We start from the raw sequence: 25,821 nt of genomic DNA on the forward strand, positions 1-25,821 counted from the left end.
CTGGTGTAGAGCAATCTTTAAGTCATACCACAGATTCTCATTTGGATTGAGGTCTGGGCTTTGACTAGGCCATTCCAAGACATTTAAATGTTTCCCCTTAATCCACTTGAGTGTTGCTTTAGCAGTATGCTTAGGGTCATTGTCCTGCTGGAAGGCAAACCTCCGTCCTAGAGATTTCCCTGTATTTAGCGCCATCCATCATTCTTTCAATTCTGACCAGTTTCCCAGTCCCTGCCGATGAAAAACATGTATGGTGTTCTCGGGGAGAGGTGTTGGGTTTGCGCCAGACATTTTCCTTGATGGCCAAAAAGCTCAATTTCAGCCTCATCTGACCAGAGTACCTTCTTCCGTATGTTTGGGGAGTCTCCCACAGGCCTTTTGGTGAACATCAAACGCGTTTGCAAAAAAATTTCTTGAAGTAATGGCTTTTTTCTGGCCACTCTTCCGTAAAGCCCAGCTCTGTGGAGTGTATGGCTTAAAGTGGTCCTATGGACAGATACTTTTCAGCTCCTTCAGGGTTATCGGAGGACCTGAGCCCTAGGACCATGCCTTGGGACTACCTGGCCTGATGACTCCTTGCTGTCCTCAGTCCACCTGGCCGTGCTGCTGCTCCAGTTTCAACTGTTCTGCCTGCAGCTATGGAACCCTGATCTGTTCACCGTACGTGCTACCTGTCCCAGACCTGCTGTTTTCAACTCTCTAGAGACAGCAGGAGCGGTAGAGATACTCTGAGTGATCGGCTATGAAAAGCCAACTGACATTTACTCCTGAGGTGCAGACCTGTTGCACTCTCGACAACCACTGTGATTATTATTATTTGACCCTGCTGGTCATCTATGAACATTTGAACATCTTGTCCATGTTCTGTTATAATCTCCACCCGGCACAGCCAGAAGAGGACTGGCCACCCCTCATAGCCTGGTTCCTCTCTAGGTTTCTTCCTAGGTTCTGGCCTTTCTAGGGAGTTTTTCCTAGCCACCGTGCTTCTACACCTGCATTGCTTGCTGTTTGGGGTTTTAGGCTGGGTTTCTGTATAGCACTTTGAGATATCAGCTGATGTAAGAAGGGCTTTATAAATACATTTGATTTGATTTGATTTATCTTTGGTCTCTTTGTTGCCTCTCTGATTAATGCCCTCCTTGCCTGGTCTGTGAGTTTTGGTGGGCGGTCCTCTCTTGGCAAGTTTGTTGTGGTGCCATATTCTTTCAGCTTGTCCCATTTATTTTCTAGCGATTGAACATTAGCTAGCAGGACGGAAGGCAAGGGCAGATTAGCCACTCATCGCCTGATCCTCACAAGGCACCCGGATCTTTTTCCACTAAATCTCAGTTTCCTTCTCCAGCGAATCACGGGGATCTGGGCCTGGTCGGGTTTCTGTAGTAGTATATCCCTCACGTCCGACTCATTGAAGAAGAACTCTTCTTCCACTTTGAGGTGAGCAATCGCAGTTCTGATCTTCAGAAGCTCTTTTCGGTCATAAGAGACAGTAGCAGCAACATTATGAACAAAACAAGTTACGAACAACTCGAAAAAACAAATAAAATAGCATGGTTGGTTGAGAGCCGATAAGACTGCAGCCCTCTCCTCCGGCGCGATCGTGAATGTTTGTGCACATGTTTATGTGTGTATCTGTAGGTCAGCAGAGGTCTAAATATGATGACCTGATGAGTGGCTCCTACACACCCCAGACACCCCTACACACCCCCTACAAGAGGCCCTGACTGAGTAGGTTCAAACCCCAGCTCCCAAACAACCCGACACGGTACACTCACCGAGGCTCATCACAACCATCCAACTTCCATTTTCATATGTATTCACAATTTACCTTTATGGTCCCTCATGCTTCAGACTCTCATTGCCTGCTTTTGTGCAATGTATCAAATCTTCTCCCCTCTCATTGTTTCTGTGCAGTCTTCAGATATCAGTCAGAGGCTGTCTTCTGAGATAGCTGGCTTGACTGCAGGGATGCTGGCAGTCACCCCCAGGAGCACCACCCCGTGCTCTGTCTGTAGACACAAGCTTCAGTGAACAGCGTCTAGACACACCCTAGGCTCTTCTGCTTCCTCCCGCGGACGAGGAACACCCTACAAACCTTGCTCCGGGACTCCGTACTCACAGGACTCAGGCTACGCTGTAGCCAGGTCCGTCTGTCATGTCACCACACATGAAGTTCCCTCCCAGGAAATAAAGGTTATTTTGAATTAGAATTTTAACACCCTGCACCCTGTTTGTGGCGACATTTTTTGGGTGTTAATAAAAATAAAAATAAACAATAATAAGGTTATGGCATAACAGAAGTCTTGAAAACCTGACACTAGGCAAGTCACTAGGGTCTGGTTTCAATGATGGACTATTTTGTCAACTTCAAAAAGGGAAAGAAAATTGTTCCGTGGTGCGTCCTTTAGGTGGGTCCTCTTCATACAGACAACTCTCCCAACAAATAACGAGGCAGATAATGCCAGAACGTTGTGATTCGAAACCAAAGTTTGCAGACAAAATCTTCGCAGTGATTTTAGTGAATGTAGTTGATGTAAACAAACCACTTGCGAAATGCACTCATTAAAAATAACCTCTCTGATCCATCTTGCTAGCTACTATTTAGTATTTTATTAAAGTGGATAAGATGGTGATGTAGGCAGTGACGTAGTTCTTCTATGACAAACTCATGTTCTATTACATACAGACGCTGTTCAGCCAAAACATTTGAAAATTGTGGGAGGCTAGAGAGACTAGCATAACTGCTCAGTTAGAGTTGAGCAATTATCCACATTGTTGTTATTATATAAATAATGTTTTTCTATTCATTAGGATCACAATATTCAATGTTTGATCTAAATCCTCTTTTTGTCACAATGTTTCTGTCAGACATGTTGGATAGAGCGCTGAGCCATTGACCAGTAGTGGCTATCCTCTACAGGACATTTTTATTTTATTTTATTTAACCTTTATTTAACTAGGCAACTAGACATGTTGCCCTCCTCCTCCTCTGCTGTCTCCTTCTCAGTCGTGGCATACAAAGCTCCCCGTTACTCGGACCTCCATGCACCTCCTCAAGGCCCCTATCACAGCAGACACTATAACCACCACTCACACAACCACAGCAGACACCGTAACCACCACTCATACAACCACAGCAGACACTATAACCACCACTCACACAACCACAGCAGACACCGTAACCACCACTCATACAACCACAGCAGACACTATAACCACCACTCACACAACCACAGCAGACACCGTAACCACCACTCATACAACCACAGCAGACACCGTAACCACCACTCACACAACCACAGCAGACACTATAACCACCACTCACACAACCACAGCAGACACAATAACCACCACTCACACAATCACAGTAGCTACCACAGGCGTATAACATTTGTGAATAGCGCAAGGTAAAATTCAGTGTTATATTGATATGAGATGTGAATATCAGTAACAAAAACATTTTGCCATGATGTTTTGATTCTTTGGCTTGGCATTGTTTTGTTGGTAATATTTTGGCATTGTGACAAACCTTATAAATAATGTAATTTGTAACGTGCACGCTTAGAATCAGGAAGCAAGTACAGGGAATGAATTTAATAAATAAACAAACATGGAACAAAACAAGAAACACAAGTAGCGTGCAGATCTGAAACATACAAAGAGAAACAATAAACAGAAACAATAGAGCAGGAGTAGACGTGACTGTACCCCCACCCTGACGCGCGGCTCCAGCTGCAGGACACCGACCAGAGGGACGGTCCTGAGGACCAGTAGCAGACCGGTCGCTTCTGCTGAGGCAGCTGAGGCGTGGGAACCAGTTGGGGGTTAGGATGACCTGAAATATTCTGCTTTTACAAAATGTGATGCTGTTTTCAAATGAAACACAATACCTTGCTCTTGATAAAGCTTTTAGAATTGTTTTTTTTGAACCGGCCAAGGCATGGGAGCCTGACGAGCTGGCTGAGGCATGTGAGCCTGACGAGCCGGCTGAGGCATGGGAGCCTGATGAGAAACCGAGGCTTGAGAGCCTGTCGAGTCAGCTGAGGCATGGAAGCTAGCTGTGGCATCTCCGGTAGTTTGAGAGCCTGTCGAGCCAGCTGAGGCATGGAAGCTAGCTGAGGCATCCCCGGTAGCTTTGGCAATGGAAGCCTGACGAGCCAACCAATGCTTGTAAAAAAGCAAAGAAATCCTTGTTGCTTGCCTTTGGCGAGGTGTTATTCTTTCTGTTTATATGTCTGTACGCTACTCGTATTTCTTGTTGTATTCTATGTTCGTTTATTTAATAAATTCACTCCCTGTACTTGCTTCCCAATTATTAGAGTACACCATTCCTGTGGCTTTAGCTGCATTCATAGGGAGTTTTACTAGGTCTGAAGGTGGTATAGTTTGTACCAGTTATAAGCTGGTATGTTCTGACTGACCCCTTTTTAAACAGATCCCCTAGGCATGTTGCAGGGAGCTTTCCACTTTGGCTCTCAGTCGAAACGGGGTTAATGACAGCACTTTCAATGTCACTCCAATTTTAGACAATGCCACTATTTTGTTACTTTACAAGAAATACAATTTTGTATTACAAGCAACCTAACCTCTCCCGGTAACTTTTTCCGTGTGGTTAGAACTGGCTCTAATATATGAGCTGGCTCTAATATAGCTGGCTCCTGTAAATATAGCTGGCTCCTGTATCTCAAAAAGGGTTTTCTGGAGCAATACATGAGACATGAATGGTCTCATGAGGATACAATGATAAGATCTCATATATTTGTCATACTTCTCAAATGTAAGTATCAATCCAAGCTCATTTGTCTCATGAAAGTCTCAAGAATTCATTCTCTTTTTCATCTCTTCCTTGCTCCTAAGGGAGCCTTATGAGAAACAGTTCAGATATGTGATTACTAAATCATACAAAATTGATATCTCCCATATTTCTTCGGAGATTAAGAAAAGACCACTCTGAGCAAAATATTTTTCCTCTGGGCTGTTACTACAGTAAAAGCCTGGGTAGGCACTGAGTTGCGCTGAGCTGAGTGACTCCCAACAGTTAAAACGTTGTTCAATATAGATACCTCATGAAATATTTGGAATGGTTTAAAAGGCATATATACATGAAAGCTTTGCTACTGTTATGAGGGATAGATTCTTCACTTAAATTCTTAATTTAAAACAGTGTGGTGCATCTGTCCAAGTCCTCAATGACTTGGATAGGTCTATATCTCCCTATGGGAGAATGATTCCCAAATACTTTATGCTTTTTCTCTGCCAACACAACATTGCTAGGAATGCAGCCAATAGGTAGTCACAATGTTACATTGGAGGACATTGGAGCTTTGTTACAAGGTTGTTGCTCAACATTTGCCAATAGTGCCGATGTTGTACAAGGTTGTGGGCTATGACGTTTTTGTAATTTGCGTTGGCACGTAAGCTTATGCTTTGAAAAGGTGTTGTTGAGTCCGTCTCATCACGACCACCACCACAGTAATTGCAACATTGTGACAATGTCTTGCCTTTGCTGGGGCTGCATAAACATACAGTGGGGAGAACAAGTATTTGATACACTGCCGATTTTGCAGGTTTTCCTACTTACAAAGCATGTAGAGGTCTGTCATTTTTATCATAGGTACACTTCAACTGTGAGAGACGGAATCTAAAACAAAAATCCAGAAAATCACATTGTATGATCTTTAAGTAATTAATTTGCATTTTATTGCATGACATAAGTATTTGATCACCTACCAACCAGTAAGAATTCCGGCTCTCACAGACCTGTTAGTTTTTCTTTAAGAAGCCCTCCTGTTCTCTACTCATTACCTGTATTAACTGCACCTGTTTGAACTCGTTACCTGTATAAAAGACACCTGTCCACACACTCAATCAAACAGACTCCAACCTCTCCACAATGGCCAAGACCAGAGAGCTGTGTAAGGACATCAGGGATAAATTGTAGACCTGTACAAGGCTGGGATGGGCTACAGGACAATAGCCAAGCAGCTTGGTGAGAAGGCAACAACTGTTGGCACAATTATTAGAAAATGGAAGAAGTTCAAGATGACGGTCAATCACCCTCGGTCTGGGGCTCCATGCAAGATCTCACCTCGTGGGGCATCAATGATCATGAGGAATGTGAGGGATCAGCCCAGAACTACACGGCAGAACCTGGTCAATGACCTGAAGAGAGCTGGGACCACAGTCTCAAAGAAAACCATTAGTAACACACTACGCCGTCATGGATTAAAATCCTGCAGCGCACGCAAGGTCCCCCTGCTCAAGCCAGCGCATGTCCAGGCCCGTCTGAAGTTTGCCAATGACCATCTGGATGATCCAGAGGAGGAATGGGAGAAGGTCATGTGGTCTGATGAGACAAAAATAGAGCTTTTTGCTCTAAACTCCACTCGCCGTGTTTGGAGGAATAGAAGGATGAGTACAACCCCAAGAACACCATCCCAACCGTGAAGCATGGAGGTGGAAACATCATTCTTTGGGGATGCTTTTCTGCAAAGGGGACAGGACGACTGCACCGTATTGAGGGGAGGATGGATGGGGCCATGTATCGCGAGATCTTGACCAACAACCTCCTTCCCTCAGTAAGAGCATTGAAGATGGGTCGTGGCTGGGTCTTCCAGCATGACAACGACCCGAAACACACAGCCAGGGCAACTAAGGAGTGGCTCCGTAAGAAGCATCTCAAGGTCCTGGAGTGGCCTAGCCAGTCTCCAGACCTGAACCCAATAGAAAATCTTTGGAGGGAGCCGAAAGTCCGTATTGCCCAGCGACAGCCCCGAAACCTGAAGGATCTGGAGAAGGTCTGTATGGAGGAGTGGGCCAAAATCCCTGCTGCAGTGTGTGCAAACCTGGTCAAGAACTACAGGAAACGTATGATCTCTGTAATTGCAAACTAAGGTTTCTGTACCAAATATTCAGTTCTGCTTTTCTGATGTATCAAATACTTATGTCATGCAATAAAATGCAAATTAATTACTTAAAAATCATACAATGTGATTTTCTGGATTTTTGTTTTAGATTCCTTCTCTCACAGTTGAAGTGTACCTATGATAAAAATTACAGACCTCTACATGCTTTGTAAGTAGGAAAACCTGCAAAATTGTCAGTGTATCAAATACTTGTTCTCCCCACTGTATATACAACATTTCATAAGTGACTATTTGAGGTGCAAAAGTTTTGGCCACCATTTATTAAAGCACGCTCAAAAATATTTTAAACATTGATGCCCCCCTTCCACATAAATTACTACATCACACAGGCCTTTGGGTTCCTCTCGATGTAGCTCACAACTGAAGCCTGAACAGAAACATGGTGACAAGGGAGCTAGCTAACTATTCAACAGGAAAGTACTGCTGTTGCCACAAGAAGCTAAACCTAGCCAAGAGTGCTCAGCCAATCGATTGGCTGCAAGTGAGCATTAGTCCCCTGTTCTAGACTGAAGCACATGATTGGAGTGTTAAGGTGCTGTTTGTGCCATCCAACTGCACGTTCACTCGTCCAGGATGGAACTTTCCGTCCCATTACTCTCCTTGGCCTCATCAGTGAATAGTGTACGCATTAGAATGCATCTCTCATAATATCTCAGTAAACGGACCTATTTGTCACAGCACAACATGCTTGACTAATTGTCAACTCCCAGCGCTAATTCACATAACATTAAGCTGTCTTGCTGGTGGCAGCTAGCCACATCGTGTGTCTGTTGATATAAGATATCGTGGGGGGTTTTGGTACGGTTGTTATTTTTTGTCTTTTTGACCCTTGGTTTTCTGGTGAAGTGAACAGAAACAGATGTCCCAGTAATGTGTTCATATTATGATGTGGAATTAGTTCATTTGAGGATGGGTTTTTGTTTTTCGATTAGAACAGCTAGTTGATAGTGTGTGAAAAGAACACAAGAACATGCTGAATGTCACATTTTGTGTGTGTCTGTGTCGGTGTGTTCTTGAGAAGCTTAGTAACAGGCTTGAAGCTTTTCCTCTGTCATAAACTCATCATGTTTGATTACTGGTTAGATCACTATTGTCTAAAGCATGGCGTTAGCTTAGCAAGACTCCGAACCCACATCAAGCTGAAAACAAACCGAGATTGTTAAACAGGTGGGTTTGAAAACGCAAAAAATGCTCCTTGAGTGGTAACTGTTTCTTATTAGATCAAAACATTTCCATAATTTAAAAAAACGGAAGGGCAATGAAAAATGTATCTATTCAGAATGACAGGGGCCTTAGAGGCGACCTAAGAAAGAGTGGGAGCCTGCAAGGTTGTCTTCTCTTTTCTTCTGCAGTTTCTCGGACAAAGATGGTGCTGCTGATACAATGTGCACCAAGCCAAGCCAATCCAGTCATTCATTTTTTAGAATTTTAAACTTTAAGTGTTCTATCTGCTACACTGTGCTTAGAGATGATCAAGGATATAGCCATTAAGATAGGAAGAAAAAGGGAGATGAACTTCAGAAAGTGAGGGTAATTTTTTTTTTTATCCCTATTTATTTATCCCTACATGTCATAGATACAGAATCAGGATGTAGAACCAAGTGCCCTTATGGTTGTCTGCGAAGCCACAGCCCCAAGTCAAAAGCATTGGAAATGCATAAACAGCCTTGGTTTCTCAAATGACTGCCTCGCCTGGTACACCAATGACTTCTCAGATAGAGAAATCGGAGGGCCTGTTGTCCGGACCTCTGGCAGTCTCTATGGGGGTGCCACAAGGTTCAATTCTCGGGCCGACTCTTTTCTCTGTATACATCAATGATGTCGCTCTTGCTGCTGGTGATTCTCTGATACACCTCTAGGCAGACAACACCATTCTGAATACTTCTGGCAATTCTTTGGACACGGTGTTAACAAACCTCCAGATGAGCTTCAATGCGATACAACACTCCTTCCGTGGCCTCCAACTGCTCTTAAATGCAAGTAAAACTAAATGCATGCTCTTCAACCGATCGCTGCCCGCACCCACCCGCCCACCCGTCTAGCATCACTAATCTGGATGGTTCTGACTTAGAATATGTGGACAACTACAAATACCTAGGTGTCTGGTTAGACTGTTAACTCTCCTTCCAGACTCACATTAAGCATCTCGAATCCAAAATTAAATCTAGAATCGGCTTCCTATTTTGCAACAAAGCCTCCTTCACTCATGCTGCCCAAAAGACCCTCGTAAAACTGACAATCTTTCCGATCCTTGACTTTGGCGATGTCATTTACAAAATAGCCTCCAACACTCTACTCAGCAAATTGGATGTAGTCTAACACAGTGCCATCCGTTTTGTCACCATTGCCCAATATACTACTGTAACGTTCGGACCAATATGCAGCGAGGTATGAAGACATAATGATTTATTTAAAGAAAGACGAACACGAAAAACTCTTAACAAACTACAAAACAATAAACGACGTAAACAGACCTGAACATGAGAACTTACAGACAACGAAGAACGCACGAACAGGAACAAACGAAACAGTCCCGTGTGGCATAAACACTAACACAGGAACAATCACCCACAAACAAACGGTGTGAACAGCCTACCTTAATATGGTTCTCAATCAGAGGAAACGTAAAACACCTGCCCCTGATTGAGAACCATATCAGGCTAATTAACAATGAACCTAAACATAGAAACACATAACATAGAATGCCCACCCAGCTCACGTCCTGACCATACTAAACAAAGACAAACTAAAGGAAATAAGGTCAGGAACGTGACAACTACCCACCACTGCGACCTGTATGCTCTCGTTGGCTGGCCCTCGCTTCATATTCGTCGCCAAGCCCACTGGCTCCAGGTTATCTATAAGTCTTTGCTAGGTAAAGCCCCACCTTATCTCAGCTCACTGGTCACCATAGCAACACCCACCCGTAGCACCCACTCCAGCAGATATATTTAACTGGTCATCCCCAAAGCCAACTCCTCATTTGGCCGCCTTTCCTTCCAGTTCTCTGCTGCCAATGACTGGAACGAATTACAAAAATCACTGAAGCTGGAGACTCATATCTCCCTCACTAACTTTCAGCACCAGCTGTCAAAGCAGCTCACCGATCATTGCACCTGTACACAGCCCATCTGTAAATAGCCCACCCAACTACCTCATCCCCATATTGTTATTAATTTTTTTTGCTCCTTTGCATCTCAGTATCTCTACTTGCACATTCATCTGCTGCACATCTATCACTCCAGTGTTAATGCTAAATTGTAATTATTTTGCCACTATGTCCTCTTTATTGCCCTAACTCCCCAATCTTACTACATTTGCACACCCTGTATATAGATTTTTCTATTGTGTTATTGACTGTACGTTTGTTTATCCCATGTGTAACTCTGTGTTGTTTGTGTCGCAATGCTTTGCTTTATCTTGGCCAGGTCGCAGTTGTAAATGAGAACTTGTTCTCAACTGGCCTACCTGGTTAAATAAAGGCGAAATAAATAAAATAAAATAAAAAAATGTATGTTCGGCAGCTGCCCTGATAATAATCACAGAAACTTTGAGGAGCATAATCAGGGGGAACTCTTAGGAGTTACAACCCTAAGAGCATTATTCATCTCTCCAGGCCCAAGGTCTTTGTACATCTTCCTATTTTTAATTTCACCACAACACAATGGCTTATATCAGTGGTTCCATAACTCGGTCCTGTCCCCCGGGTGCACGTTTTGGTTTTTTCACTACACAGCTGATTCAAATAACCAACTCATAATCATGCTTTGATTATCTGAATCAGCTTTGTAGTGGTAGGGCAACAACCAAAACGTACACCCATGGGGGGCCCCAGGACCGAGTTTGGGATACCCTGGATTAGATACTTGCACTACCGTCTTCGTCGCAATTCTAATCAAACTTTGGAGAGAGCAAAGTGAGATATTTCCTCTTGAGGAATGCTTATGAATAGACTTTCGGCTAAACCACTGTGGAATTACAGGAACTTGATTCTAGCCCTCTCAGCCACGGAGTTGTGTAGATAAGTTGAGCTACTTAAGAACTAATTTTAAAGCTTGAATCCTGATCCAGTCCTGATCCACTCTTGGTGCCTAGATAAAGAATGCATTAAAGAGGATTTTGGCCAAGAGCTAGGGCCGTCCTTCAAGATAATGCTCCCTCTACAATTATTGTGTTGACCTTCAGTCAACTGTGTTGACCTTCCTTCATCATGCCCTCCATTCTAAGTACCACTGATCTTTGTGGATCACTGAGAGTATTGATAATGAATCTCAATTAGATTTGTTTCACCTCGTTTAAGGCCATATATCTCTGTTGTTGGCCAAAAATTATACACATTACCTTAGAAAAAGTGTGCAGTCCCTCCTGTACACAGGATTCACGGCCATGAATATTCAGCAAATGCAAATATTGACTTTTCTTATGTAGAGTGGAGCCTTTCCTGGAGTTACAATATAAATGTAAATGAGGAAATATCAGTTAAATCGTATTTTTGTTGAATAGTTCTGATGGTGACTTTTTGCCTACTATGAGTGGAACATTACCCACTGTACCATTCGTCTGAGTGACCACAAATATGGCTCCCACAAGACCATTAGAAGTCGATGGGGTCATTCACAAGGCTTTTTCAAGTGCATCTACAGTATAGGCTACCGTGCGTATATGATAGATAGAGATTACAAACTCTCTTGAGGCAGCTTTAACATGTACAGTTGAAGTCGGAAGTTTACATACACTGAGGTTGGAGTCGTTTTTCAACCCCTCCACAAATTTTTGGTTAACAAACTATAGGTTTGGCAGGTCCGTTAGGACATCTACTTTGGTGCATGATACAATAAAATTTTCCAACAAATGTTTACAGACAGATTATTTAACTTATAATTCACTGTATCACAATTCCAGTGGTTCAGAAGTTTACATACACTAAGTTGACTGTGCCTTTAAACAGCTTGGCAAATTTGAGAAAATTATGTCATGGCTATGTCATGGCAAGCTTCTGATTGGCTAATTGACATAATTTGAGTCAATTGGAGGTGTACCTGTGGATGTATTTCAAGGCCTACCTTCAAACTCAGTGCCTCTTTGCTTGAAGGAAAAAAAAGAAATCAGCCAAGACCTCAGAAAAATAATTGTAGACCTCCACAAGTCTGGTTCATCCTTGGGAGCAATTTCCAAATGCTTGAAGGTACCATGTCCATCTGTACAAACAATAGTACGCAAGTATAAACACCATGGGACCACGCAGCCGTCATACCAGTCAGGAAGGAGACGTGTTCTGTCTCAAAGAGATGAACGTACTTTGGTGCAAAAGTGCAAATCAATCCCAGAACAACAGCAAAGGACCTTGTGAAGATACTGGAGGAAACAGGTACAAAAGTATGTATATCCACAGTAAAACAAGTCCTATATCGACATAACCTGAAAGGCCACTAAGCAAGGAAGAAGCCACTGCTCCAAAACCGCCATAAAAAAAAACAGACTACGGTTTGCAACTGCAAAAATACTTCATATTTTTTGGAGAAATGTCCTCTGGTTGATGGAAACGAAAATTTAACTGTTTGGCCATAATGACCATCGTTATGTTTGGAGGAAAAAGGGGGAGGCTTGCAAGCCGAAGAACACCATCCTAACCGTGAAGCACGGGGATGGTGGCATCATGTTGTGGGGGTGCTTTGCTGCAGGAGGGGCTGGTGCACTTCACAAAATAGATGGCATCATGAGGTAGGAAAATTATGTGGATATATTGAAGCAACATCTCAAGACATCAGTCAGGAAGTTAAAGCTTGGTCACAAATGGGTCTTCCAAATGGACAATGACCCCAAGCATGCTTCCAAAGTTGTGGCAAAATGGCTTGAGGACGACAAAGTCGAGGTATTGGAGTGGCCATCAGTAAGCTCTGACCTCAATCCTATAGAAAACTTGTGGGCAGAACTGAAAAAGCGTTTGCGAGCAAGGAGGCCTACAAACCTGACTCAGTTACACCAGCTCTGTCAGGAGGAATGGGACAAAATGTATTAAACTTATTGTGGGAAGCTTGTAGAAGGCTACCCAAAACATTTGACCCAAGTTAAACAATTTAAAGGCAATGCTACCAAATACTAATTGAGTGTATGTAAACGTCTGACCAACTATGAATGTAATGAAATAAATAAAAGCTGAAATAAATCATTCTCTACTATTATTCTGACATTTCACATTCTTAAAATAAAGTGGTGATCCTAACTGACCTAAGACAGGGAATTTTTACTAGGGTTAAATGTCAGGAATTGTGAAAAACGGAGTTTAAATGTATTTGGCTAAGGTAAACTTCCGACTTCAACTGTATTTAGGTGAAGCCCACCTGTCCACTAAGGCTTCGTCGGTCAAGAGTCACTGTTGTCCATGAGAAACTTAGCATGTCATGCACCTTATGTCATCCAACTATTCCCAAGGCCTCTTTACTTCTCAGTATATCTTCAGGCGATTTCTCAATTTCTTCTTGATTTCTCTCCAAAAAGGAGTTCTATTAAAAGTCTATTACATTCTGTGAATCTTAATTCCCGTAACTTGATTAAGATTTATGAAAGCTATTACATACTAACTCGTTGGGAGACTATGGGATGTGACTGTGTCATGTTTGAAACAACAGGAAGTCTTCCACCAATAAGTCTGTCAGCGGAAAGTGCAGTGCATTGCACAATGTTTAACGTTCCGCTCTTACATACTGCTGTGAAAAGTTATTAAAAGTGTAACCCAGTCCCATAGCGGGGGCAAATAATTGTATTAACTGCCTTTGTATTATTCAAAGTAGGGTGGGGAGGTGGTGTAGGGGTGGGGATGCTTAGCGTACAAAGTAATAATTTCATCAATTTGATAATTATGTCTGCTATTGAATTCAAAATTGAAGGCGATTGTTATTCTGGGAGAAAACTGCAATTTCCAATTCCGAAAAACTTTTGTTCCAAATAGTAGCTCAGTGTGGCACCAAATGGACATAATATATCTTTTAAATGTCTGTTTCACCAGCTATTCAATATTTTAAATTGAAATAGTATATTTACTCCAACAAATAGCATTTCCCCAACTACATCCCAAGGTATTTTGTACCGAGCCGAACAGCCAGAGGTGTTGCTATGGCCCCAGACTTCATTTGGCATTTCAATTACACTGAGTTGTGGAATGAGATGGGTGTATTCTGTCCGTCTTTGTCTCTTCCATTCTGACATTCAAAGTCATTTTTGCTTATGTGCTGCTGGATTCTGGATCTGTTTGAATTGTGCTTCTACACCTGCATTGCTTGCTGTTTGGGGTTTTAGGCTGGGTTTCTGTACAGCACTTCGAGATATTAGCTGATGTACGAAGGGCTATATAAAATAAACTTGATTTGATTTGATTTGATTTTATGGGACCAACGTCTAAATGTAAAGATATGTCTACTTTTGAAAACAGCATGCATAGAAACTCACTTTGTGTACTGTAACAATATGTTATGTCTGTCCAATTTCTGTTAACTTACTGATCTGAGGATTGAATTGGAGTCTCAAAATATTCTGCAGCTAGGACATATAAGGTCACCATCACATTTGGTTAATTCCTTGAGATTTGACTACACATTTGACAAAAAATTTATTCTAATAGCCCAATGAAATCAACTATCTATAGCAGTAAGTAAAACGTAAGGTGTTCATAACTTCAATGAACGATTAATACAACTTTTCCTTGCAGCCACAGGGTGTAACCCCCCCAAACCCTTGCTACAATAGTTTAATTATTTATGATTCTCTTTTACTTACGCTGTCTTGTTACATGGCCTGAAATTCGTTTGCTGAAAACAAGCCATAGTCTGATACGAGTCTCCTCTCCCTGCTTACAGGGAGGTGTGGATTAAACGGAATCTTAGCCGACAGCTGGGGGCCGCCCTTTATGATAATGCTCCCTCTACAATTACAGCTTTGACCTTCCAGAGGTGGAGAGAAAGAATGGCAGTGAGACATCCATTACCAACCCTTCATCATGCTTAGTGGCAGACATCTTGGTCACCACATCACCTTTCTACCTCCTGACATTGACTTTTGTGTTTTAGCTGAGGTTTGTGTGTGTGTGTGTACCTGTTTGTCTGTCTCTCTCTGTGTGTGTGTGTGTGTGTGTGTGTGTGTGTGTGTGTGTGTGTGTGTGTGTGTGTGTGTGTGTGTGTGTGTGTGTGTGTGTGTGTGTGTGTGTGTGTGTGTGTGTGTGTGTGTGTGTGTGTGGGTGGGTGGGTGGGTGGGTGGGTGGGTGGGTGCGTGGGTGCGCTCACTCGTGCCTGCGTGCGTACATGTTGAAGGGTCTCCACATTACAAAGGTGACATAGTGACATACGAGATACATTTGTCAGGACGTGGGAGTGCACTCAGACATTTGTCATGGCGCATTATTGCGTTCTGAATTGCCTCATGCCATATTGGTGGGCGGTTAGGTGCCAGGATAATGGTGTTGGCAGTTAGGTGCCAGGTATTGGTGTTGGTGGTTAGGTGCCAGGGTAATTGGTGTCACTGGTTAGGTGCCAGGGTAATGGTGTCAGTGGTTAGGTTGCCAGGGTATTGTGTTGGCAGTTAGAAATAATGAATCATGTATATAATTATCCGTGATGGTAATCCTTTATTTGGTTTGCTCATAATATTCTACAATTTTTTGAGGATCCCTAGCGGGATATGAAAAATAAACTCATTCCCTGAGAATCAAATCCTCTGGCTTTCTCTTCACACCTTCCCTCCTCAAAGAGATGAGAGAGGTCAACACTGCAGTGAATGACAGACATCCACTTTGATGGCAGAGAGGCTAGTCTCTTTGATGGCAGAGAGGCTAGTCTTTTTGATGGCAGAGAGGCTGGTCTCTTTGATGGCAGAGAGCCAGTCTCTTTGATAGCAGAGAGGCTAGTCTTTTTGATGACAGAATGGCTAATCTCTTTGACGGCAGAGAGGCTTGTCTCTTTCATGCAATGCAGTGGGAGTAGATTCACTTCAGTCATGTTCAGCGGTTTGACTCATGTTCTACCTGTACATGCACAAAAATAGAACCCTTTTAGAATGACTAGTGGATTTCCATGGCTACCACAGCATTCTGCAGTGTTACGCCATCCCATCTGGTTTGAGCTTAGTGGGATTATAATTTTTTTTTCAACAGGACAATGACCCAAAACACACCTCCAGGCTGTGTAGGGCTATTTGACCAAGAAGGAGTGTGATGGAGTGCTGCATTAGATGACCTGGCCTCCACAATCACCTGACCGCATCCCAATTGAGATGGTTTGGGATGAGTTGGACCGCAGTGTGAAAGAAAAGCAGCCAACAAGTGCTCAGCATATGTGGGAACTCCATCAAGACTGTTGGACAAGCATTCCAGGTGATGCTGGTTGAGAGAATGACAAAAGTTTGCAAAGCCTTCATCAAGGCAAAGGGTGGCTACTTTGAAGAATCTCAAATAAAAAATACATCTGAAATTGTTTAACACTTTTCTGGTTACTACATGATTCCATATGTGCTATTTCATAGTTTTGATGTCTTCACTATTATTCTACAATGTAGAAAATAGTAAAAATAAAGAAATGAGTAGGTGTGTCCAAACTTTTGACTTATACCTAAAGGGGTCTTAAAATTCGAAATCAAATAGCTAAATGATCCATCGTATAACCATCTTAAAACAATTAGCTTAGGAAGGGCCCTTAGCCCCACTTAGCACTGAGTTCATTCAGTGGAAATGTGTGTTATCTACCTGTTTAGTTTTGTCAACCGTTTTACACAACTCTCCAATAACAGTTTCATAGTCGACTCAACAATAATATTCATGAAAGTAAAATCCCAAGCACAGTGACAGAGAGGAAGAAAAAAATGGAGACATACCCTTTATCCGCAAACTCCCTGGGATCCCATCCTGCTGAAACAACAACAAACAGAAAGACAGAAAGCTGTAAGATATCACACAGTCACACTTGCATCAAGTTAACAAGATCAACATTCGCCAACAGAGTAATAACACCAAGAGCAATTTCACTTTTATGAGTGGAATCTCAGCCGCTGCTACAAATATTGAAGGTATTCATGTCGAAGGCTTATAAATGCATAGAAAGATGATGCATTTTTACTGTATGAAGCACTTAGCTGAGGTGGCTATTGAGAATAATAGGATACTATTGAGAATCTGTTTATTTTATCATAAAGTGCAGTGACTATTTGGCTTTTCTGTTACATTTCATATTCATGAGTTACTGCCAAGTCACTGAAGTACATAACATATGCAGAGTGTTTGACAGTGAAAGGCTAAGAGGTAATGTCTGTATCTCCATAAAAGGGATGTCTTTAAAGGTTAAAAGAAGCAGCAAGAGCGTGAAAAATGGCAATTGAAAACATTATGTACCATTATGCCCTTAAAGAAGGTACTTTGCAGCGCAACACTACCAATTTATTTACTAGTGAATCATTGGTATTTTATGCCCAATGATGGTATAGGGCCGTTATGGCGAAATAAAAGGCTTCAATTTACAGTAGTGTATGGCAATTCACCAGCTGTTGAAGACCATATAAATATTTGATTCCATCCTCTGTGTGGAGAATTCCTCCTTTTTATTCCAGCTACTGGCAGTGTAATGTAATAGGTCTAGAGTCAATAACGAGAGCTTTTCTCTTTTCTCTGACTGACACCAAGCAGAAAATACTTATCATTCATTTTATCAAACACATAGATTGACATAGTAAAATGCACAGAAAATCTATAGAACAAAGTCTGTTTACATACAAATCACCAATGGATTTACCTAAATCAATGGACTGTATGACTCATCAAAAAGTGTTCAACAGAGTAGTGACATGTTGTAGAATGTCTCAGTTGACAGAATGCCTAATAACATACTTGCTAGTGTTTCATGTATCTTGCTGTTTTCCGTGTCAATAGAAAATGTACTCTGGTATTGAGCCATGTCAACATTAATATGCCACTAGAGTTTGGAGGCATGAAATGAAAGGGGATTATGACTCATATTGGCTTCTTGATGCCAGACAAGTCATGTATGTTGAACCGCACCATGCCAACACATTACTTACACATGTATAGAGAAGGTCACTTCACTCACCAGGGTAGTGTTCAGCATGGCACACTGTAGGAAAATGGTCTGCAATGAAAAACTTGTTCCAGTTGGACAAGTTCAGGTACTACCTTCAAATTTCAGTGGGTTTCAAAACAAAATTAACTTACTGACCACTACCCAGGCGATCCATGTCAACACAGAATGATCCTATCGGGAACATGATGGCTCTAATACATGAATGGTCCAATCAGGGAACATGATGGCTCTAATACATAAATGGTCCAATCAGGGAACATGATGGCTCTTATACATGCCTAGTCTGAAGCCTTGTCACCATTAGTGATCTACAGATAACAATGCATAAATATTTGCCACTGACTATTGATTTTCAACTAAACAGGAATTGTGAGAGAGTCAAAAAGACCATCCATCCTATAGCTAAGAACATATTGCCTGCAATCTTCAAAGACACGACTACTGTATAACTACAGCCAAAGTAAGAGGATCAATTAGTTGAGGAGATACTTTGCATGGAAAGTCTGTTGGGGCTGCATTTTAAAGGGGAGCGATTTCACAGGCCTTTGACAGACTTCTCCCTGGGGCTGGTGGAGCGAGCACACAGCTGTACACCCATGGCCCATCTGCCCTGTTACCCCCAGCTGTACACCAAGGGCCATCTTCTCCCTGTTACCCCAAGCTGTACACCCAGGCCCATCTTCTCCCTGTTACCCGCAGCTGTATACCCATGGCCCATCTAAGCCCTGTTACCCCCAGCTGTACATCCATGGCCCATCTTCTCCCTGTTACCCCAAGCTGTACACCCAGGGCCATCTTCTCCCTGTTACCCGCAGCTGTACACCCATGGCCCATCTAAGCCCTGTTACCCCCAGCTGTACATCCATGGCCCATCTGCCCCCTGTTATCCCCAGCTGTACATCCATGGCCCATGTGCCCCCTGTTATCCCCAGCTGTACACCCATGGCCCATGTGCCCCCTGTTATCCCCAGCTGTACACCCATGGCCCATGTGCCCCCTGTTATCCCCAGCTGTACACCCATGGCCCATGTGCCCCCTGTTATCCCCAGCTGTACACCAATGGACCATCTGCCCCCTGTTACAGCTAGCTGGCGGACTGCCCGCATCTCTCTCAAGCTTTATCTACCCAATCCAGAACACACACACATTTACGCACAGGCTCGCACACATATACATACCGCCTCTCCACTCTGCGTACCCTGCGGACACTGTTTCACTAAAGCTTGCCTTTCAACCTTAATCAAGTTGAGCTATCTGTCTCTCCCCCCTCTATCGCTACATCTCTTTATCTATATTTCTATCTCCCTCTCTCTCTGGTTCTCTCTCTCTCACTCACACATACACACCCTCTCTAACTAAATCTCTCTCTCTCTCTCTCTGTCGGCTTATCCACTTTTAATCTAGATTTGCCATGTGGGTGGCCCAGTGCGTATGAGCTGTGGCTCTCATCAGCCTCCCTCTCCTTGGCTCCATTTTGTGATGCTACGACAAGTAGATAATGTCAAAACACACTCCTGTAAAAATGCCTGTTCCTTTGTTATGTCAATACCATACAGTGCCTTCAGAAAGTATTCATACCCCTTGATGTATTCCACATTTTGTTGTACTACAGCCTGAATTCAAAGTGGATTTTTTTTTTAATTCTCTCACCCATCTACGCACAATACCCAATAACGATAAATTGAAAACATGTTTTTAGAAATGTTAGCAAATTTCTAGAAAATGAAATACAGAAATATCTCATTTACATAAGTATTCACACCCCTGAGTCAATACATGTTTGAGTCACCTTTAAATCAAAACTGTAAATAGGCCACTCAGGAACATCCCATGTTGCCTTGGTAAGACACTCCAGTGTACAGTGCCTTCCAAAAGTATTCAGACCACTTGAATTTCTTTCCACATTTTGTTACATTACAGCCTTATTCTAAAGTTATTGAACCATTTTTTCCCCTCATCAATCTACACAGACTACCGCATAATGACAAAGCAAAAACAGATTTTTAGACATTTAAGCAAAAAATGTAATATAAAAAACTGAAATATTACATTTACATACAGTAAGTATTCACACCCTTTACTCAGTACTTTGTTGAAGCACCTTTGACAGCGATTACAGTCTCGAGTCTTCTTGGGTATGACGCTACAATCGTGCCACACCTGTATTTGGGGAGTTTCTCCCTTTCTTCTCTGCAGATCCTCTCAAGCTCTGTCAGGTTGGATGGGGAGCGATGCTGCACAGCTATTTTCAGGTCTCTCCAGAGATGTTCGATCGGGTTTAAGTCCGGGCTCTGGCTGGGCCACTCAAGGATATGCTTTAATTCATATGGACAAGGATATTCTTGAAAGCGAATAGAAATTACGAAATGTTTTAATATGGTGTATGCCCATACATACACCTATCACTTAGCAGATTTCACACTCATTTGGATTAGGCCTAGTTTACAAAAACAGAGGGACATTTGGGCATTTGTGAAATGACTTAGCCGATTTCACACTTGTTGTCCCAGTCCATTAGTGTTCTGTATTTGTTCATGTTCTATGTTTTGTGTGGACCCCAGGAAGAATAGCTGCTGCTTCTTAAACAGCTAATGGGATCAGAATAAAAATCCTAATCACTCATTTGGATTAGTTTACAAAAACAGCGGGACATTTGGGCCTTTGTGGAATGACATCACAGGTAAGGCAGCCGATTGGCTGTTGATGACGACAGAGACAAAGCTCCATACTATAAGCTGAATGGCTCTATGTGATTGGAAACAGTCTTTATAATGAAAGCTAATGGGGTCACAGCTTATTTCAAAGGCATAACCCGAGCACAAGCAGTGTTATGACAGAATACCAGCTCACTCCAACCCGTACCCCAATCCTCCTCCACTCTGTCCTGATCCATGGCTGAGTAAAGGCATGCAAAGCAATTCCAGAACAAGGTCTTTGCTGTAGCTAAGAGACCTCACCTCTCAACAATTATAACTGCATTCCAATGGACTTTAAGTGCACTTTTGTAAGCAAATTTAACCACTTTGACATACTGTTGTGTGTGGATGGTCCTTGACGCCCCTCAAAGCAATTCACCTCGACATAGATGTTGTAAGCGAAATACAAACAGCAGGTTTAAAGACAAATAGCAAGAGAAAGATTCAACACAATGAGTTAGGAATTTATCATAATGAATTTATCATAACGGGCCATACATTCCCACAGACCAGTTTGACAAATAAACCAAGCTTACCTGTCTATACTCATAAGACAAATTTTACAATATGCAAAAGCTGTAATGGAATTTCTCTGCTTCGTTATTAAGGCACCTAGCTGATGGATATATTTTATCACAGAGGAAAGAACATTCATTACTAGCCAGACATTACCTTTAACCGAATGTCTGGCTAGTCATCTGTTTTATCATGCTACAGTATTATTTGGCTTTATCATGAAGTTGTACTCCAGTGTTATTTGTCTGTGCTCGTCACAGAGTAATTCCTTATGTGGATGTCAGTAATGAGAGAGAAGGGAGATCCTTGACAAGGGAGAGACTGGAGAGTGCAGATTGGTCACAAGAAAGTCCTCGAGGATGTCGATATATAGTGTTTTCAGAAAATATTCAAACCCTTTGACTTATTCCACATTTTGTTGTGTTACAGCATGAATTTAAAATGGGTTAAAGTGAAAACACATTTTTAGAACATTTTGCAAATTTATTGAAAATGAAATACAGAAATACGTAGCTCCTTAACATAAGTATTCACACCCCTGAGTCAAAACTTTATAGAAGGACCTTTGGCAGCGATTACAGCTGTGAGTCTTTAGGGGTAAGTCTCTAAGAGCTTTGCACAGCTGGATTGTACAATATTCAAAACTGTAACTAGACCATTCAATGTTGTCTTGGTGAGCAACTCCAGTGTAGATTTGGTTTTGTGTATTAGGTTGTGTCATCAAACCCCTGCAACATATCCAGTACGTTGCAGCCCGCCTGGTTTTCAACCTTCCCAAGTTCTCTCATGTCACCTCGCTCCTTCGCACACTCCACTGGATTCCAGTCAAAGCTTGCATTAACTCAGTAATATTAGCATGTACAGTTGAAGTCGGAAGTTTACATACACTTATGTTGGAGTCATTAAAACTCGTTTTCAGCCACTCCACAAATGTCTTGTTAACAAACTATAGGTTTGGCAAGTCGGTTAGGACATCTACTTTGTGCATGACACAAGTAATTTTTCCAAACATTTTTACAGGCAGATTATTTCACTTATAATTCACTGTATCACAATTCCAGTGGGTCAGAAGTTTACATACACTAAGTTGACTGTGCCTTTAAACAGCTTGGCAAATTCGAGAAAATTATGTCATGGCTTTAGAAGCTTCTGATAGGCTAATTGACATAATTTCAGTCAATTGTACCTGTGGATGTATTTCAAGGCCTACCTTCAAACTCAGTGCCTCTTTGCTTGACATCATTGGAAAATCAAAAGAAATCAGCCAAGATCTCATAAAAAAAATTGTAGACCTCCACAAGTCTGGTTCATCCTTTGGAGCAATTTCCAAACGCATGAAGGTACCACGTTCATCTGTTCATCTGTACGAACAATAGTATGCAAGTATAAACACCATGGGACCACACAGTCATCATACCGCTCAGGAAGGAGACGCGTTCTGTCACCTAGAGATGAACGTACTTTGGTGCGAAAAGTGCAAATCAATCCTAGAACAACAGCAAAGGACCTTGTGAAGATGCTGGAGGAAACAGGTACAAAAGTATCTATATCCACAGTAAAACAAGTCCTATATCGATGTAACCTGAAAGGCAGATCAGCAAGGAAGAAGCCACTGCTCCAAAACCGCCATAAAAAAAAGCCAGACTACGGTTTGCAACTGCACATGGGGACAAAGATCATACTTTTTGGAGAAATGTCCTCTGGTCTGATGAAACAAAAATAGAACTGTTTGGTCATAATGACCATCGTTATGTTTGGAGAAAAAAGGGGGAGGCTTGCAAGCTGAAAACACCATCCCAACCGTGAAGCACGGGGGTGGCGGCATCATGTTGTGGGGGTGCTTTGCTGCAGGAGGGACTGGTGCACTTCACAAAATAGATGACATCATGAAGAAGTAAAATTATGTGGATATATTGAAGCAACATCTCAAGACATCAGTCAGGAAGTTAATAAAGCTTGGTCGCAAATGGGTCTTCCAATAGAGTGGCCATCACAAAGCCCTGACCTCAATTCTATAGAAAATGTGTGGGCAGAACTGAAAAAGCCTGTGCGAGCAAGGAGGCCTAGAAAACCTGCCTCAGTTACACCAGCTCTGTCAGGAGGAATGGGCCAAAATTCACCCAACTTATTGTGGGAAGCTTGTGGAAGGCTACCCGGAACGTTTGACCCAAGTTAAACAATTTAAAGGCAATGCTACCAAATAGTAATTGAGTGTATGTAAACTTCTGACCCACTGGGAATGTGATGAAAGAAATAAAACCTGAAATAAATAATTCTCTCTACTATTATTCTGACATTTCACATTCTTAAAATAAAGTGGTGATCCTAACTGACCTAGGACAGGGCATTTCTACTCTGATAAATTGTCAGGAATTGTGAAAAACTGAGTTTAAATGTATTTGGCTAAGGTGTATGTAAACTTCTGACTTCAACTGTAAATCTTGGTGGGGCAAACCACATTTTTGGGGGGGATGCTTATACATCACAACACAAAAAAATACATGAATTGCACTATAACGGTGACAAACGGTGCCCACAAACTGTTAGGTTCTACATAAAGCTGTCCCAACAGCAGTCCCAATATCTTACCACTGCTACACCTGGCTATCAGCGGAGCCTTGTCTGGCAGCGAAACAGTTAATTCATACGCATTTACTGCCTTTAAAAAAAAACATAGCTGATATGGCTGACTTGCTTAAAGAAATGTGGTTTCTACTGACAATTGAGATGTACAAACTATGGCATAAGAGGACGACAAGTGCATAAGAGGCCGTAATTTCGATTAGGACATTAATAAGCGAGCTACGACGGACATAGTCAATATAACTATTTGTTCAGCACTTTTGAAATATACAGTGACAGAATTCAGAACATGGGCTGTTCTTACAGTGTTCTCCCTGTACACCAAGTCAGAACCATAGGATAAATAAAGTGGTCATATAAGCAGACAATGAAAGCTCTTACAATATTCAATGATTACATTTCCCTAAAACAGGTTATAGGCTACATGTGCACCACCAAGTCAGAACAGTAGGCAAAATTAAGAGGAGAAAATAGACCAAATTATTAGGGTGAGGCACATCGGCTTCTAACAGTTTACTACACAACATACACTTACTATTACATTCTTAGCTACAGTATCCATATCTCCCTGGCATATTACATCATTTATGCAGCAGCATGCAAGACATTTTTGGGCTAACCTTGTTGTGCTGTGCTCACTTGAACAGGAAGGTGGCGCGGCGGTCCTTTGTGGGCAAATTTGTCATCAAACTTTGTCATCAAAGTCTGGCATTCTTTGGATTTCTGGTGCTTTCAAAACAACTGGGAACTCTGAAAAAAACGAAGTGAAATCATGATGACGTAAGTGATCTTCAGGTGGTAGCTCTAGAAAGAGGCCCAAGTTCCCGAATTTACAATTCCGAATTCAAAACGTATTTTCCCAGTCGAAACTCTTTTATTCCCGAGTTCCCAGGTGTCTTGAACTCACTGAAGTCAGATTTCCCAGTTCCGAGTTAACTTCTTTGATATAGGGGGCAGCATTTTCACTTTTGGATGAATTGCCCGGGCAATGAAGGAGTGGCTTCGTAAGAAGCATTTCAAGGTCCTGGAATGGCCTAGCCAGTCTCCAGATCTCAACCCCATAGAAAATCTTTGGAGGGAGTTGAAAGTCCGTGTTGCCCAGCAACAGCCCCAAAACATCACTGCTCTAGAGGAGATCTGCATGGAGGAATGGGCCAAAATACCAGCAACAGTGTGTGAAAACCTTGTGAAGACTTACAGAAAACGATTGACCTCTGTCATTGCCAACAAAGGGTATATAACAAAGTATTGAGATAAATTTTTGTTATTGACCAAATACTTATTTTCCACCATAATTTGCAAATAAATTCATTAAAAATCCTACAATGTGATTTTCTGGATTTTTTTCTTCTAATTTTGTCTGTCATAGTTGAAGTGTACCTATGATAAAAATTACAGGCCTCTCTCATCTTTTGAAGTGGGAGAACTTGCACAATTGGTGGCTGACTAAATACTTTTTTGCCCCACTGTTTAAGTTGTAATTTCGTATTTCTGTTGACTTCAACATGGCGGAGAAATTTTGTTAAATCTGAGCGCAGTCTCAGATTATTGCATGGTGTGCTTTTTACGTAAAGTTTTTTTTAAATCTGACACAGCGGTTGCATTAAGAACAAGTGTATCTTTAATTCTGTGTAAAACATGTATCTTTCATCAAAGTTTATGATGAGTATTTCTGTTATTTGACTTGGCTCTCTGCAATTACTCCGGATATTTTGGAGGCATTTCTGAACATGGCGCCAATGTAAACCGAGATTTGTGGATATAAATATGCACATTATTGAACAAAACATAAATGTATTGTGTAACATGATGTCCTATGAGTGTCATCTGATGAAGATCATCAAAGGTTAGTGATACATTTTATCTCTATTTCTGCTTTTTGTGACTACTATCTTTTGCTGGGAAAATGGCTGTGTTTTTCTGTGGCTATGTACTGAGCTAACATAATTGTTTGGTGTGCTTTCCCCATAAATCCTTTTTGAAATCAGACATGTTGGCTGGATTCACAACATGTGTAGCTTTAATTTG

The 25,821-nt window shown here is 41.9% G+C and overlaps 1 protein-coding gene and 1 long non-coding RNA gene across 3 annotated transcripts in view; one reads left to right on the forward strand and one right to left on the reverse strand.

The window, feature by feature from the left end:
• The window catches only part of LOC139574467 (uncharacterized), a 436,827-nt gene that overhangs the window by 347,202 nt on the left and 63,804 nt on the right, over nucleotides 1-25,821 (forward strand). The window lies entirely within an intron of this gene.
• fstl5 (follistatin-like 5) overlaps nucleotides 1-25,821 on the reverse strand; it is a 227,331-nt gene that overhangs the window by 164,833 nt on the left and 36,677 nt on the right. The window contains exon 3 of one of the 2 annotated variants that reach the window (XM_071399063.1): nucleotides 16,782-16,815. In XM_071399063.1, the coding sequence (XP_071255164.1) occupies nucleotides 16,782-16,815 (34 nt within the window). The remainder of the gene's footprint in view (nucleotides 1-16,781; nucleotides 16,816-25,821) is intronic. The other variant, XM_071399064.1, reaches the window with a different exon arrangement.

The sequence above is a fragment of the Salvelinus alpinus genome, chromosome 4, assembly GCF_045679555.1.
Source record: "Salvelinus alpinus chromosome 4, SLU_Salpinus.1, whole genome shotgun sequence".
Taxonomy (NCBI): domain Eukaryota; kingdom Metazoa; phylum Chordata; class Actinopteri; order Salmoniformes; family Salmonidae; genus Salvelinus; species Salvelinus alpinus.